At 46.4% G+C, this 14,594-nt stretch overlaps 1 protein-coding gene across 1 annotated transcript in view; it reads left to right on the top strand.

Annotated features, from left to right (window-relative positions):
* TMEM132B (transmembrane protein 132B) overlaps nt 1-14,594 on the top strand; it is a 371,639-nt gene that overhangs the window by 269,689 nt on the left and 87,356 nt on the right. The window contains exon 4 of the mRNA XM_055323120.1: nt 6,713-6,899. Coding sequence (XP_055179095.1) covers nt 6,713-6,899 — 187 coding nt within the window. The remainder of the gene's footprint in view (nt 1-6,712; nt 6,900-14,594) is intronic.

A 14,594-nucleotide genomic window follows, 5' to 3' on the forward strand; every position in this document is an offset into this window, starting at 1 on the left:
CAGAGCCACGGCTAGGGGCTGGGTGTCACTATGATACTAAGGCAGGAGGGTGGAGGGAGACACATTCCCAGGAGACGGAGGAATCACGTGTGAGCTGGAAACACAGCTCTTAAGGTGTTTACTACAAGGTCAAAACCAAAATGTGTTTTCTTAGAGATCACAAATGTCTATAGGGACCCCAGGGACACGATCAATGAATAAAGTGGCCTCTGGGAGAGTGTCAGCACCATTGGTGGGGAGAACATTCTGTTGCTTTGGCTGATTGTTGCCACATGGGAATGTGGGGTAGTATTGCCTGGTCTCCCCATTTTCCTAAAGAAGCCAGATATTCCATTTCTTTGGGGGGAGTGTATTGTGGATTCTCTGCATTTAAAAATAATGACAGCTAATTCAAATTTTGTAAAAACATGGTAGTGGGGGCAGTTAATGAATTATGGCTCTGGCCATGTACAGCCCAATGGACCGACCACACTGCAACCTCTGGGCTTTCTATTTAGCTTTTCCTAGTCAACCAGAAATGGACTATTCCCATTTGACATAGTCTCAGAACTTTTTTCCAAGTTCTATATAGAAATTTGATGATGGGAAGTCAGGAAATCAAACCAATGAGGAGAGAATGTGTTAAGTCCGAAAGATTATAAGTTCCTGCTCAAGACTCATGGCTGCTAAATATTTTTAAACCTTTGACTGCCAACCACTGCCCGACTCATCAATGTGAAACATTCTTCCCGTAGCAAGCTCAGGCAGTACTGCCTTTGACAAAACAGAAATGAGGAGGTAGTGCCTGGATTTTATGGAATTGCAGAAGGAGATGATTTATTCATGCCAGAGTCTGAGATCCGGCCATTAGATCATGATGAAAAGAGCTGCATGACAGGCAGAGAGATGGAATACAGAGCCTCTGCCTCGCTGATAGGATTGATGAACAGTGATTGCTCCTTTCCTCCCTGGGAGGACTGGTGTTGGGGGCAGTCAGGGAGTGGGAAGCATGTCAGGAGAGGAAAGGGTGTGATGAAGGACCCAAAGCAGTGGGGCTGTACTTGCCTGTCTTATTAGCCTATTGTTCAGATCAAGGCCTGAATCCAGCCTCCTCCAGGAAGCCTTCCTTGACTTGCCAATCTGTGTTCTCCCAACATGTGGTCCTAGGGTTCATTAAGCACATGTTCCTCTGCGATCTCACTGCAACTGTTGTTGGATATTCATTGATTCATTCAGCAGATATTGAATGAGCACCAACCCCAGACAGGGTTCTTTTTTTTAAATTTTTTATTTATTTTATTTTATTTTTATTTTTATTTTATTTTATATTTTATTTTATTTTATTTTATTTTATTTTATTTTTTCTTTTTTTTCCAGACAGGGTTCTAAGTGCTGGGGACACAGTAATGAGCAAAGCAGGCAAGGATCCCACATTCATAGGTGTGTGTGTGTGTGTGTGTGTGTGTGTGTGTGTGAGAGAGAGAGAGAGAGAGAGAGAGAGATAGAATGAACATAACTAGTTAATCAATCAACCACTTAGGTGAAAAGGTAAAAGCTATGGAAAGCATAGAGCTGGTTAACAGGGTTGGAACTGTAGGGATGGGGAGTGGAACTTTAGATAGCATGATCAGAAGAGGCTTTACTGAGCAGGTGGTATTTGAACAAAGACTGAATGTATGTTCTTTTGCATTTAGCATCTTGTGTTCATGCTGATGGTTTGGGATAAACTTTTCCCATGATTTTTTTTAAAGCTTAAAATAGATTTACTCATTTATTCAACAAACATTTGCTGAGGATCTGTTTGGCTTCTATTCATCCTCTGGGTCTCAGCTCAAATGTCAGTTCCTTACAGAGGTAGGCCCTAAACATCTTTCATTGTCTCTTGTTGTAATCTATATTCTAAAGTAAAAATGGACTATTTTTGAATGGTATTTACAATTTTTTAATTGAAAAATGTACACAGCTTTTTAAAAAGATATTTAATTCCATTCTCTTGTTATGATAACATCTTTCATGACCAGGACTTACCTTTTATTTCCCCGATTAGTAAGACAGGGATCTTCTCTATTTTGTCTACCAATGAATTCTCAGTGCCTGACACAGAATGTGTTCTTAATAAATGTCATTGGATAAATAAATGTGCCAGGGACTGTAGTGACTGTGGTGCTATAATAGGGCTTTGGCCTTTGAAGAAAGAGGTTCATCTTTACCATCCAGCAATCATGATCCTTGGTATTTTGCCCAAAGAAGTTGAAAAGTTATGTCGATCAAGATGTCCTTCAGTAGGTAAGGTAGTTAAATAAACCATGGTCCATTTAGATAATGGAATGTTATACATCACTAAAAAGAAATGAGCTATAAAGCCACAAAAAGATGTTGGAAGAACCTCAAATATATATTCCTGAGTGGAAGAGGCCAGTTTGAAGAAGCTGCATACCATAAGATTCCAATGATAGGACATTCTGGAAAAGGCAGAACTATGGAGACGGTAAAAGATCAGTGGTTGCCAGGGGCTGGGTGGAGGACGGATGATTAAGCAGAGCACAGGATTTTTTGGATGGTGAGAATACTCTACATGACACTATAATGGCGGATCCACGTCATCATACATTTGTCCAAACCCATAGAAAGTATAACACCAAGAGTGAACCGTAATGTCAATCATGGATTTTGGCTGGTGATGTGTAAATGTAGGTTCATTGATTGTGACAAGTGTACCATCTGGTGGGGATATTGATGGGGGGGGAAGCTTGTTAGGGGGGCAGGGGGTTTATGGGAAATATCTGTATCTTCCTCTCAATTTTGCTGTGAACTTAAAACTGCTATAAAAAAACAAAGCCTTAAAAACCAAGAAGAGAATTACATTGTGGTAGTGGAGACAGACATACCGTCTCAGAGCAGAGTACAAATATACGCATTGGCCAGGCACAAGAATATGGTTCAAAATTCAGCTGACTGGTAGCTCCTTGTCTCCCAGAATGTGAATGACACCTCCTAGAATTTTACAGGGTATCCTACTGGGCCTTGTAAGGGTGTTCAATGAATTAAACAAACATGCACTGAATTCCTACACTATCTGGGTCCTGCGTCAGCTGCTACAGGCACATCCTTGTCCTCACAGAGTGAACAGTCTAGAGGGGAAGTGAGAGTTCAGCCTTCTTGTAGTCAACTGAGAAACCAGCAAATCCTGTTCTGGGGGCATTTGTTCAATGTGATTATGGGTCAGTATGTACCTTGTTTTTTGGTGATTGAAAAACCTAATGCCAGAGAAAGGCTCTTAAGACAGAGACCCTGACAGAGGTCAGCCTGTCTTGCTCCATTTCTAGAAAAGCTCATTTGGGGAAAGCTTCCGCATCTCAGCCTGGTAACTCAGAACCATCTAGAAGTTTGTGGGAGTTGGGGCATAATAATCAATGTAAATGGCACACCTTGCTGGAGAAGGGTTCCCTCTGTCTCTGCCCTTTTCTCTTATTTATCCCTCCCTCCTTCCTTCCCTCTCCCTGTCTCCTCCCTTCCCTCTCCCAAACAGCCATTATTGTCCTCATGAGTTATATGCTGAGAAATGGCTGGATGTGGCCCTTGGGGACAAGCTTCTGGCTTAGGTCCCCCAGACCCCTCTCCTGCCCCCATCTCTCCTTTCTCTTCTTGCTGGTGTGTCTGAGCTGTAGCTACACTGTGCGTTCAAAAGCTGCCTCAGCCCTACCTCAGGAGTTCAGGATCCCAGGGAAGAGGTGCAGCTTTATTAAAGCAGAGGTTTCCATGGGAAACAGGGCTTTGAGAACCAAGTCCTTCTGGGAGGATGCTGTGTGCTGTGCCTCCAGGGAGAAGCAGCCAAGCAGCGTTTCCTGTCTGACCCCTCCCAACACATACATGCACACACGCATGCACACATGTACATACACGCACACACTTCTGCACCCCAGGCAAAAGTGTCTAATGAATATCTCATGGCCACAATACTGATCCAGATTCCTCAAAGGCAGTTGGTAATTATTAAATTGAGAGGATCATGAAGCACTTTTCTAAATTTGAAAGGCTTATCAAGGGTAGATCAGGAACAGGAAAAGTTAATAATTATAAACCCATTTCCATAGAAATAGACTTATTAGCAAGCATGCCAGCTGCCTGAAAATAAAAGACCTCCTTCTGGTTTGAAGGAAATGACTTAAAAATTTGTGCATAAAAGTGACTTTGCATTGATTGTTATTCTGTTTGTAGCTGGACTTGGGCAGATTCCTGTAGCTGGCCCAGCTCATGGGCTGGACAGTCAGAGAGGAGCAGGAAGGGCCCACCGATGAAGGAGGCCCTCTCACACAGACCCTGCTCCTTTCTCTACCCCCAAGACCAGACTGCAGATTTAACAGGATTAAATTGCTGACAACACAGAGAGTTATGCCCCTTTTCTTCTCTTGCTGGGTGGGGGCGGGGTGGTGGTGTTGGTCTCACTTTCTTGGGAATCACTTTACTAAATTCTACTGAATGCTGAGAACCCAGGAAGTATTAGAAGCAAGCTCCCAAGTCATGATTCCAAGCACAGTGCAGCCCAAAGAGGAATCAAAGTTCTGGTCTAATACAACTGAGCGTCTTTTGTAGGAGGAGATTCAACAGATGGAGAAGTGAGGACTTCTTCTAACCATAGAGGAGACTTTAGGCTGTTGTGTGGTAGGAGGAGAATGACGGTAGCTGAAGAGAAGGCCTCAGTCCCTAAGACCCTGAAATCCCTTCGGCAACTCAGCATCAGCCCCTTAGCCTCCCCTTTCTCTGCTTTCTCACTAAAGAAGCCTGGGTAAACCGGGGTCCCCTGGTGGGTGGGTCCCTTGGTAGGGTTTGCCTGTCCGTCTTCCCATGAGACCGGTATTCTTTATGCAGAACACATTGTCTTCCCCATGCAGAACACCATGACAAATAGATCCTTGAGGACTCAGAGCTCCCCTGTCCCACACCCAGCTTAACCTCAGCTGAAACACCTGGCTGTGTCATTTTAATACATTTATATTTCAATTTGAATAGCTATTTCTAGCTAGTGGCCACAGTATTGGACAGAGCAGTATCAGAGAGTTTCTTAAAACCTTGGCTGCATAGAAAAGGTTGGACATGACCAATTCTGTATGGAATCTAGTGTGCTTCTGGTTTGGGAGGAATTCCGTATTTGGGCAGATCAGTTCTGTCCATATCATCATTATGTGGGAACGTTGCCTCTGGTACCTCTCGGATGCCCCTAACCATCCACTTGTGGTTCTCGCCCTCTTCTCCAATCAGCAAGTGGGAGGGGAGCTGTCCAAGGTAGGATTCTGGTGGGCCAGCAACAAGCCCAGGTTCATTTCACAACTCTTTCCTCCCAGACTAAGAGTTGGAGGTTCAAACTGCAGACCCTACCCACAACCTCAAAGGCAGGGCAGAGGCTTCCAGGCCCAGTTTGGTCCAGGCAGTAAAGGAATGGGTTGATTGCTGTGACTCAGGCCTTGGGGAACCATGAATTGGTGACTCTGCTGTCACATTCCTTGGCTGGGGATAAAGGTAGCATCAGGGTAATGGAAAAGGCTACACAACAGGAGTCCTTCACAAATCCTGTGCTGGATGGCTTCTGTTTTAACTCTTTGTTCAGTGACTTCTGCTGTTGGTACAGTAGACTACAGTTTACATCTCAGTCAATGATGAGATGCTCTCTGTGTTCAAAAATATTGAGAATGACGCTGGTCTTTTTCACCTATATTTGTACCAACCACCTTCTTCCTCTCCTCCAAACAAACATTAAGGCAGGTGGATTCTCACATCTCATTCCATTCCAGGCTCACAAAATGAGAAGACACTATAGCTTCTTATGTGTTGATCATAGTTATGTAGTAAACCAAGAAGTTATGGAGTCGTTCCCATGCTTGATCTCATGATGCTCCCACCAGCCCATGAGGTCACCACTGTGCTCTCCTAATCCTTTTTTTAAGAGATTTTATTTAATTATTCATGAAAGACACTGAGAGAGAGGCAGAGACATAGGCAGAGGCAGAAGCAGTCTCCCTGCAGGGAGCTCTATGTGGGACTCACACCCCGTGCTGAAGGCAGATGCTCAACCACTGAGCCACCTAGGTGTCCCTGTGCTCCCCAGACCCTAAAGCCCAGAGTTTGAACCACTGGTCCATAGACACACAGCCAAGTAAAAGTAGAGGTGGCCAGAATCCAAGGTATGCCTCAGGAATGGAGTGATGGTAACACCAGACTAGAGCCTCAGGGCCCCTTGCTGTGTGTGGTCCTGGATGGCAGTGTGTGCACACATGGGGGTGGGGAGAGCTGTCTGACCTGCTCATTCAGGGAAGAACAGTCTGCCTCTCATGAGCCCTGCAGATGGATTGCCCACCCATTTGGAGGTGTGAGCTACCAGCGGGCAACTTATGACTTAGGCTGTGTCGACACTGCCATATGCTATGTTTTTTTTTTTTTAATTTTATTTTTATTTTATGATAGTCACAGAGAGAGAGAGAGGCAGAGACACAGGCAGAGGGAGAAGCAGGCTCCATGCACCGGGAGCCCGATGTGGGATTCGATCCTGGGTCTCCAGGATCGCGCCCTGGGCCAAAGGCAGGCGCCAAACCGCTGCGCCACCCAGGGATCCCTGCCATATGCTATGTTGAAGCTGGCAATCACTCTCAATTAGCAAGGAGGAATGTGGCAATATATCACCTCCTTGATGTCTACTGAGCCTCAGGTTTTAAATTGCACTTTGACATGTGTTTTCCAGGGTAAACGGCTCCTTCTATGAGATCTTGCAAGTGGACTTTGGGATTGACAACAGCAGCGGCCTGGCTGGGGCCCAGCCCATTACCTGGCAGGTGGAATACCCGGTGGAGGACTCCATGAGTGAGCTGGCCGTCTCTGAGATCTTTGTCAGCCAGACATCCTTTGTGGGCATCGTTCCTCTTGCAATGGTGAGAAATTTGAGCTTCATAAGAGGGTCACAGAGAAGTTTTCTTTGAATGCTTTTCAAAGAAACATGAAGCATTTTATAATATGTTGTTTTTAAAAATGCACTTGAGTTGAGGATATTTAAGTAAGGGAAATGCACTTAGATTACATTTTATTTACCTACCTTCTGTAATACTTTTTTGGAAACTTTTTGGGGTCTACCATAAATCCCTTTTCCTTTGTGGATATTGGTGAATGTTTTCTGTGGGCTCCTGCTCTTTATTGTCTCAATCTGTGCCTGCACGAGGACCAAGTGCTGCACTGCATGGAATGCACCCTGTAGAGGGATGGCCCTCTACACAATGAGCAAGCAGCCCTGGTCACTCAGCTTCACCAGGCAGGTCCCAGGTAGTGTGGGGACGGGCAAGCTGAAAAATGTGAGTAGACTGAAGCAGCCTTGGTAGGAACTGACCATCTGAGGCTACATAAGGTCGCAGAGTCCATAAAACCACTTGGGTTTCTGCCTCTGGCCTGGAGGTGACCAGATTTTTCTGCTGAGCTTGGTTGAAGTTCCATTCACGACCAGGCTCAGGCCACATCTGAGAACAGGGTCATGCGTGAGGTTCCAGAATGTGAACAGGGTAGTGCTGGTGAGCCATAGGCATGCTCAATACCTGGAGTGCCACATTCCTAGTACCCTGTTCTGCACTAGAAATGTTCAGTGGAATGTGAAATATTCTGCATTGCTTTGACCTTCCTGTCAGCACCCAGATATTCTAGGGCAGTCCATGGGTGCTTCTATCATCCATACTCAAGCTGGATACCAGGGTTAAGATCTTTGCAAATGAAACCCTACATCCTGCAATGAAGTCTGCAATTTCCATATCTATGTCTTACTCTGGTCTATGCCCAGTGTCTCCACGCCTGGCTCCTTGTCTTCAACTTGACAGTTAAAAGGCACACCCCACCCCCACCCCACCCCACTGACAGAACTGGCTCTCTGTCCCCCTCCCCCATCACTCTCTGTGCACATCACCACCTGGTTTCATCTTCTTCATAGATGTTATCAGTGTTGGAGTTTCAGGGTTCCCCATCCATCTGCTCCCCACAAGGTGGGGTTCATGAGGGTAGGGTTCTGGTCAGTTGTGTCCACATCTGTGACTCCAGCATCTAGAACAGTGCCTGAGACTGTTAATACATGCTGCGAATGAATGAACCCTGGCTTCAATCCAAGCTCTTGGGCTCACCTAGTTCCTGAAAGTTAGCACCACGGGAGTTTACCCACACCTACAATGATCTGCATTTTGGTTTTGGTGCAGCCACAGTCAGCAGGAAATATCCCCGTTAAGGGGCAGGGATGGATGGATGTGGATTTTAAGACAGAATGAGACTATTCTGATTCTCTAGGTTGACATAGATCTGGCCAAGTCCTTATAATTTTGTTCTATGCTTATTGTGTAGCACTTGATTCCCTGGCGATTCTGTAGCCTCCCGTTGCTACGGAGGATAGAATTCCATGGGAGAACGTGGTGCTCTCCTCTGATGGACATGTGTCAGTTCTGGGAGGAGCTGGAAAGGAGGCTGGACCGAGGACAGGAGTCTAGACCCATGATTGGCTGAGTGGAGACAGCCTGCTACCTCTGTAGAAAAGGTTTTATCAGAACACGGCCCTGACCATTTGATAGGGGTTGTTTATGGCTGCCCTAATGCTGTCATAGCACACTCAGCATTTGCAGCAGCGTAGCAAAACAACTTTAGTTTTAGCATCTTGCCCTAAGTCCCCTTCTGAGAAAAGTGTGGGGCATACAGACAATTATTCTGTTGTTATTGGGCTCCAGGGGATATCCTTCAGGGGATGTGCTGGTTGTCCTGTCTCCTGGGGTAACTTTTCCTGATGAGATGCTCAAATGCTCTTTGGCTGTGGTGACATCCTCTCATGATGCTGCCTGAAGACCTAACTTGGGGCTCCAGGCTGACTGGGATGTCCCTCACAGGGTCAGGGCTCATAGTGGGGACAGGACACAACCAAGGGGAGGAGGAGATAAGGAGATGTGAAACCCACACAGGAAGGAAGGGCCTGGGAGAGCAGGAAAAGCAGCCATTTGGAAGGTGGTCCTCGCTCACAGGTGGGCAGGGGCCAGCGCTTCCCTGGGGGGGAAGCGCTCCCGTGTCTTACTGACAGGTGCCTGGGCACCGGCTGTGGAGTCCAGTGGATGCCAGCTGTTTGCTGGCCTTGCCACACCGGGGTGTGGAGGTTTCTCCGCTGCCCCCCCCCCCCCCCGCCCTTAGGTGCTGTCCCAACGCCTTGCTGCTCCGGGGAGGCTGGGTTTACGCGTGTTGTGCGCACAGCATGTCCCTGACTATTAGTCGCTTCATGGTGCTCCCTGGCTGCCTGATCTTTACTTAGGGCCGGTTTCTCGCCTTTGGCTTTGGTTCTTCTTGGCAGGGAAGCGGCAGGGTTGGATGGTTGAGTGGTGCTGTGTATCACCACCTGTCTCTTGGATCACTGTGAAGAGTGGCTCTGAAATGACCTCAAGGGACCAGAGCTACTTAGTAAAGTTTGCCTTAGGACCGAAGTTGGTAGTTCGTCTTTTTGTAGGCAGCTGTTTACCTGTTCTCCAAACCCACAACTGCCAAGGGGTGGCCTTAGGGGTGAAGTCCGCCCACCGTGCTTAGCAGAAGTGCCTTCTATATGCTTCTTCCTTTTCCCTCTTCCTGCGCACCTCCTCCCCCACTTCCCTCACCCCTTCTTCCCCTCCTCCCTTCTCACCTCCGCCTCCTTTCTTCTTTCTCAGAGACAACTAACTCTGGACGAGTTCTGCATGATGTAAGGATGCTACATGACTTGTCCGCGAAACATACACAAATGGGCTCGTTATTGTATCAGTTTGTACCCAGAAGCAGAAACTGCTTTAGTGGTTAGAACATAGTGATGTAAGCGCAAGCACTCAGCTTCACAGGAATTAGAACAGATGAGAAGCCAGACACAGAACAGAAGAGAGCCAGGAACTCTGGCAAGAACGAGTCTACCTGGCCCAGTCTGGAGGAGGTGTTCCCGGGAACCAGGGCCGTGTCACCTCCAGAGCCAGAACCTAGCAGGGAATGGATCTGAAGGTGTATGGGCTCTGGGTGGTGCTGTCATCTTGCTGGTTTTATTGTACAATATGACTCTGATATCCTGTATGTGTCCTGTTCATCAGAAGCATGTGCATTGGGGACATAGCCACACTGAGTCCCGGGCCTGCCCAGGATGCTCCACTGCCTGGTTTCATGTCTCTTTTCACCTTAAAGGTAAACTCAGAGAGGCCTCCCCTGGCCACTCAGGCCAAATTAGCTCTTTCCTCCTTATATTCTTGCTCACTTGCCTCTTGTAGATCATATCACTGTCTGCAATTCATGCTTATTTATATGATTGTGCACATCTATTTCAGTCAGGTTCCAATCATGAGAGAGAATTTGGACAGGGAAAGTTTAATATAAAGGATTATTAATCTTGACGGAGACTGGAATAATGAGGGATTGCTCAGTAAGAAGTGAAGAGAACTCTAAAGAGTGTCTGAGTGGCAGACATCAGGAGCATCCACTGCCCTAGGGCTGAGCTACAGCGCCCAAGGAACAAGCCTCCCTACCCTGAGATCCAGCCATTGTTGGAGATGGGATGGTCACAGCTCACTGAACATGGAGAAGTTGCTCAGGTAACATGCTGGTAGAACTTGCTAGAATTCTGAAGACTGTTCTTTACAGAGAGGTATCTCATCAGAGGCACGAAACCACTCAAGGTGGTTGCTGGGTAGAGCCTCTGGGTGCTGGGCGCAGCAGGAGCTGGACACAAGGGGAGCCACCTGTGCTGGAGAAGTCATGGTGCATGCACCACAGAAGCCTGCAGACGGTGTATGCCAGAGTCAGAAGGCAAGCCCTTTCTCTTTGAAACATCTCTCCAGTGCCCTGACAAACTTCAACATTTTGACCTTTTGGCAAAGGAAAAATATTAAGGGTTCAGATCCATTTTCACAGAACAGGTAATGAGGGGTGAATTTGGAGCAATAGCTTGATAAGCAGAAACCAGATCACAAGCTCCTGGATGGGAGGGATTGCGTTTGCTCTGACCACCAGGGGCTTTCTCAGCACCCTGCATGGTGCCTAGTATATGGTATTTGCTCAACAAACGAATGGATGGTTATATTTACCATCAGAACCTAAGTCCACTGGCTGGAGCTCTCATTTGCTGTGCTAATTTCCTTTTACCTCAGTAATAAATCACTACAAACTTAATGGTTTAAAGCAACACAAAGTCATCATCCTGTAGTCTGGAGGCCGAAATGGGTCTCACTGGCCTAAAACCAATGTGTCAGCAGGACTGCGCCCTTCTGGAGGCTGGGAGGGAGGATCCATTTGTTGCCTTTTCCAGATATTGGAAGCCATCTGCACATCCCTTGGCTCCTGGCTCCATGTCACTCAGACATCTGCTTCTGTCATTACATATCCTTTCTGACATTCTTGCCTCCCTTGATTCCTTATAAAGACCCTTGCAATGACATTGGGGCCACTTGAGTATTAGCCAGGAAAATCTCCTCACTTCAAGAGTCTTCACTTTTCCTCTTGCCATGCAAAGTAACATATCCATAGATCCTGGGAATTGTGATGTGGACATCCATTAGTTTCCTCCCATTCTCCTTGTGTGGGATCCCAGTCTCCCCTTTCTGGTCTTCCTCAGGCTGTTTACCTAGAACTCTTCACCCTTCTTCCCATGATCTGTTCTTTTGTTGCCACCCTAGCTCTTTTCTGTGATGTTTTCTGGACCCTAGGGTCATCCCCCACCAACCCACCACCTCTGACATTCCAGGCTTCCGGGGACACTGCCCTCCTGTCATCAGGAAAGTACTCTGCACTCTGTTCTTCCAGGGGGATCCCACAGTAGAGCCACCACAGGCACAGCAATCACAAACCTCTTCATTTACGCACACAGCCTTTCCTCCAGGAGGATATGGGCCACCCCAGGTCTGGGGCTAGGAAGGCTCCTGTGATAGCTACACATCCTCATCCTCTAATCTCTGGGGCTGGAAAGAGGAGACCTGAGGGCAGAGCCCATCTGGCCTCTCATTTTCCATGTAGCCGTAGAGAGCTCACTTAACTTCTCTTTGTTTCAGTTTCTCATGTGTGAATTTCCAAATAAGAATACTGGTTCTGTCTATCACCCAGCGGTGTGGTGTCATATGGACTGAGATCCAACAGATACGAACATACTTACAATATCCAGGCAAATATAAAGGTCATATATGTAGTAGAAAACCACCCCATGTAGATTCAAGCAGATTCAACTGCCGTGTAGAATTAAGGACTCTCTCTACCTTGTCAGTTTTGTTATCCTGTTGACTTACCAGGGTGATATACATACCAGGAAAATATCTTTTTTTTTAAAGATTTTATTTATTTATTCATGAGAGACACAGAGAGAGGCAGAGACATAAGCAGAGGGAGAAGCGGGCTCCATGCAGGGAGCCCGATGTGGGACTCGATCCTGGGACTCCAGGATCACGCCCTGGGCTGAAGGCAGGCGCTAAACCCCTGAGCCACCCAGGCATCCCCATACTGGGAAAATTTCAATCCTTTTTACCTTTGAGGTAGTTGGTAGTGAAACATTTTGGTCAAGAGAACAGGCTTTTGGGTCAACCTGTTTAGACTGAAATTTGAACTGTAATGTTTACTAGCTTTGTTATTGTGGGCACTTCACTTTACTTATCTGAAACTCAGTTTCCTCATATGTAAACTGTAGAAATAAGGTTTCCTGCCTCTAAGCGTTTTGTGAGGACTTGGGATACTGCAGGAAGGCTTGGCACAATATCAGCACTCAATCACATTTAGTCATCATTATTTTTGTCATGGCCGTCATACTCTCTGGCCACATACGGGCACATCTACTAGACTTTGGGTGAAGGCAAAGCAGACATTCAGTCTCAGGGTAAGTGGTGGGTTCTCCTCCTGGAGGAAAGAAAGAGTTTGATTTACTGAGTCAAGATAGCCATGGTGCAGAGGTGGGGAGATAAAGACCTGGCCTTTGGAGATGCAGCTGTGACCTACAGGAGAGGAGGGAAAACTGGACCAGGCAGGAAGGCTTGCAAAGGAACAGTGGCAGTGATGAGGTATGCATCCATCTATCTTTCCATCCATCCATCCATCCATCCATCCATCCATCCATCCTATCCATCCATTCATTCATCCAACTATTCATCTTTCCATCCATTCATCTGTCTGTCCACTTACCCATCTGTCTGACCATCCATCCATCCATCCATCCACCCACTCATATATCCATTCATCCATCTGCTTGTCCATCTGTTTGTTCATCTATCCACGTGTCCTTTCATACATCCATTAGTTCATCTATCTTTTCCTTCCTTCCCTCCTTCTTTCCTTCCATCCTTCCAGTCAATTGCTATACACAGACATTTATTTAGTATACACTGTGTGCTGAATTCATTTTTTTTGGTACATGGAAAGGGGAAATATGGAATTGATAGAAATTTTGGAGTTGGAAACCATTTGTTTCTGATATTTCCATTTCAGCAGAATAGCACAGATGGTCAAAACCTTCAAAATCCCATCTTAAAAAGGGCAGTCTAAAAAGAGGAGTGTCATAACCCAGGATAATAATGCTGTTTTTTGCATTACCTTGAAAATCTAAAGCTGTCCCCTCCATGCCTGGGAAATGCTAACTTGGTGCCTATTTCTTTTTCTCTATGAACGCACAAGTTTTCTGTCTTTTCCCTTCCACTGTGTCCCTTCACTCCCCTTCACTTCTCTTCAGTTTTCCATCCAATTACTGAGCTTTGAGTTTAGAGACTTATTTCCAGGAGTGGCATGGAGTGCAGGGCTGGAGTCCACTATACAATTACAGTTCTTAAAACTAAAAAGCCCAGCTCTGCACATGCAGATAAAAAACACATTATCTTTGAACAGGTTGGAATAAAAAAATGAACACATTTGGTGAGTTTCTAGGCAACTGGGTACACAGGCCCTGCATAGAAAAAAAGAGATAATCAGATTTGTCTTTAGCTGTATCAGCCTGAGACTTTACAAGACCTAGACATGTACTTATTTACTTCCAACAATACCCATGTGCCTACTAAGTGTTCTAGCAGATGGTGATGGGCCGGCACAGAGCCCTGGCTCTCGTGGTGTCACATTTCAGTAAAGTCCATTTCATTCCTTCAGGTGCTAAGAACTCATGTTGGTAGCAGAACAGCCGGGAGGGGGTGGGCAGTGTCAGAGTCATCCGAAAGACATCCTTCTAAGGGTCCTGTGTCAGCTCTGAGACCTAACTGAGGAGGACAAGCCAGCTATGGAGGAAGAGCATCCCAGCAGAGGGAGCAGTGTGTGTCTTCAAGCAGAATTAGGCTTGGTGTGTTTGAGGACCTCAGAGAAGGCCGATGGCTAGAGTGGACAGAGCAAGGGGAGGGGGTGGGAAAGAGCAGGGCATGTGGAGGAAGGCAGCAGCTTCTGTAGGCCTTGGTGGTAACAGCTAATGTTGCACGGGCCACCCAGCACCCAGGCACTGTTCTCGGCATGTGTATCCCTCTCCTGTAGCTGCTATGACAAATTACCACAACCATAGCGACTTAAAACAGCACAAATCTATCTCATAATTCTGGATGTCAGAAATCTTAGTTGAGTCTACGGGGCAAAAATCAAAATGTCAGCAGAACCATGTTCCTTCTGGC

This window comes from Nyctereutes procyonoides, unplaced genomic scaffold (assembly GCF_905146905.1).
Source record: "Nyctereutes procyonoides isolate TBG_1078 unplaced genomic scaffold, NYPRO_anot_genome, whole genome shotgun sequence".
NCBI lineage: Eukaryota > Metazoa > Chordata > Mammalia > Carnivora > Canidae > Nyctereutes > Nyctereutes procyonoides.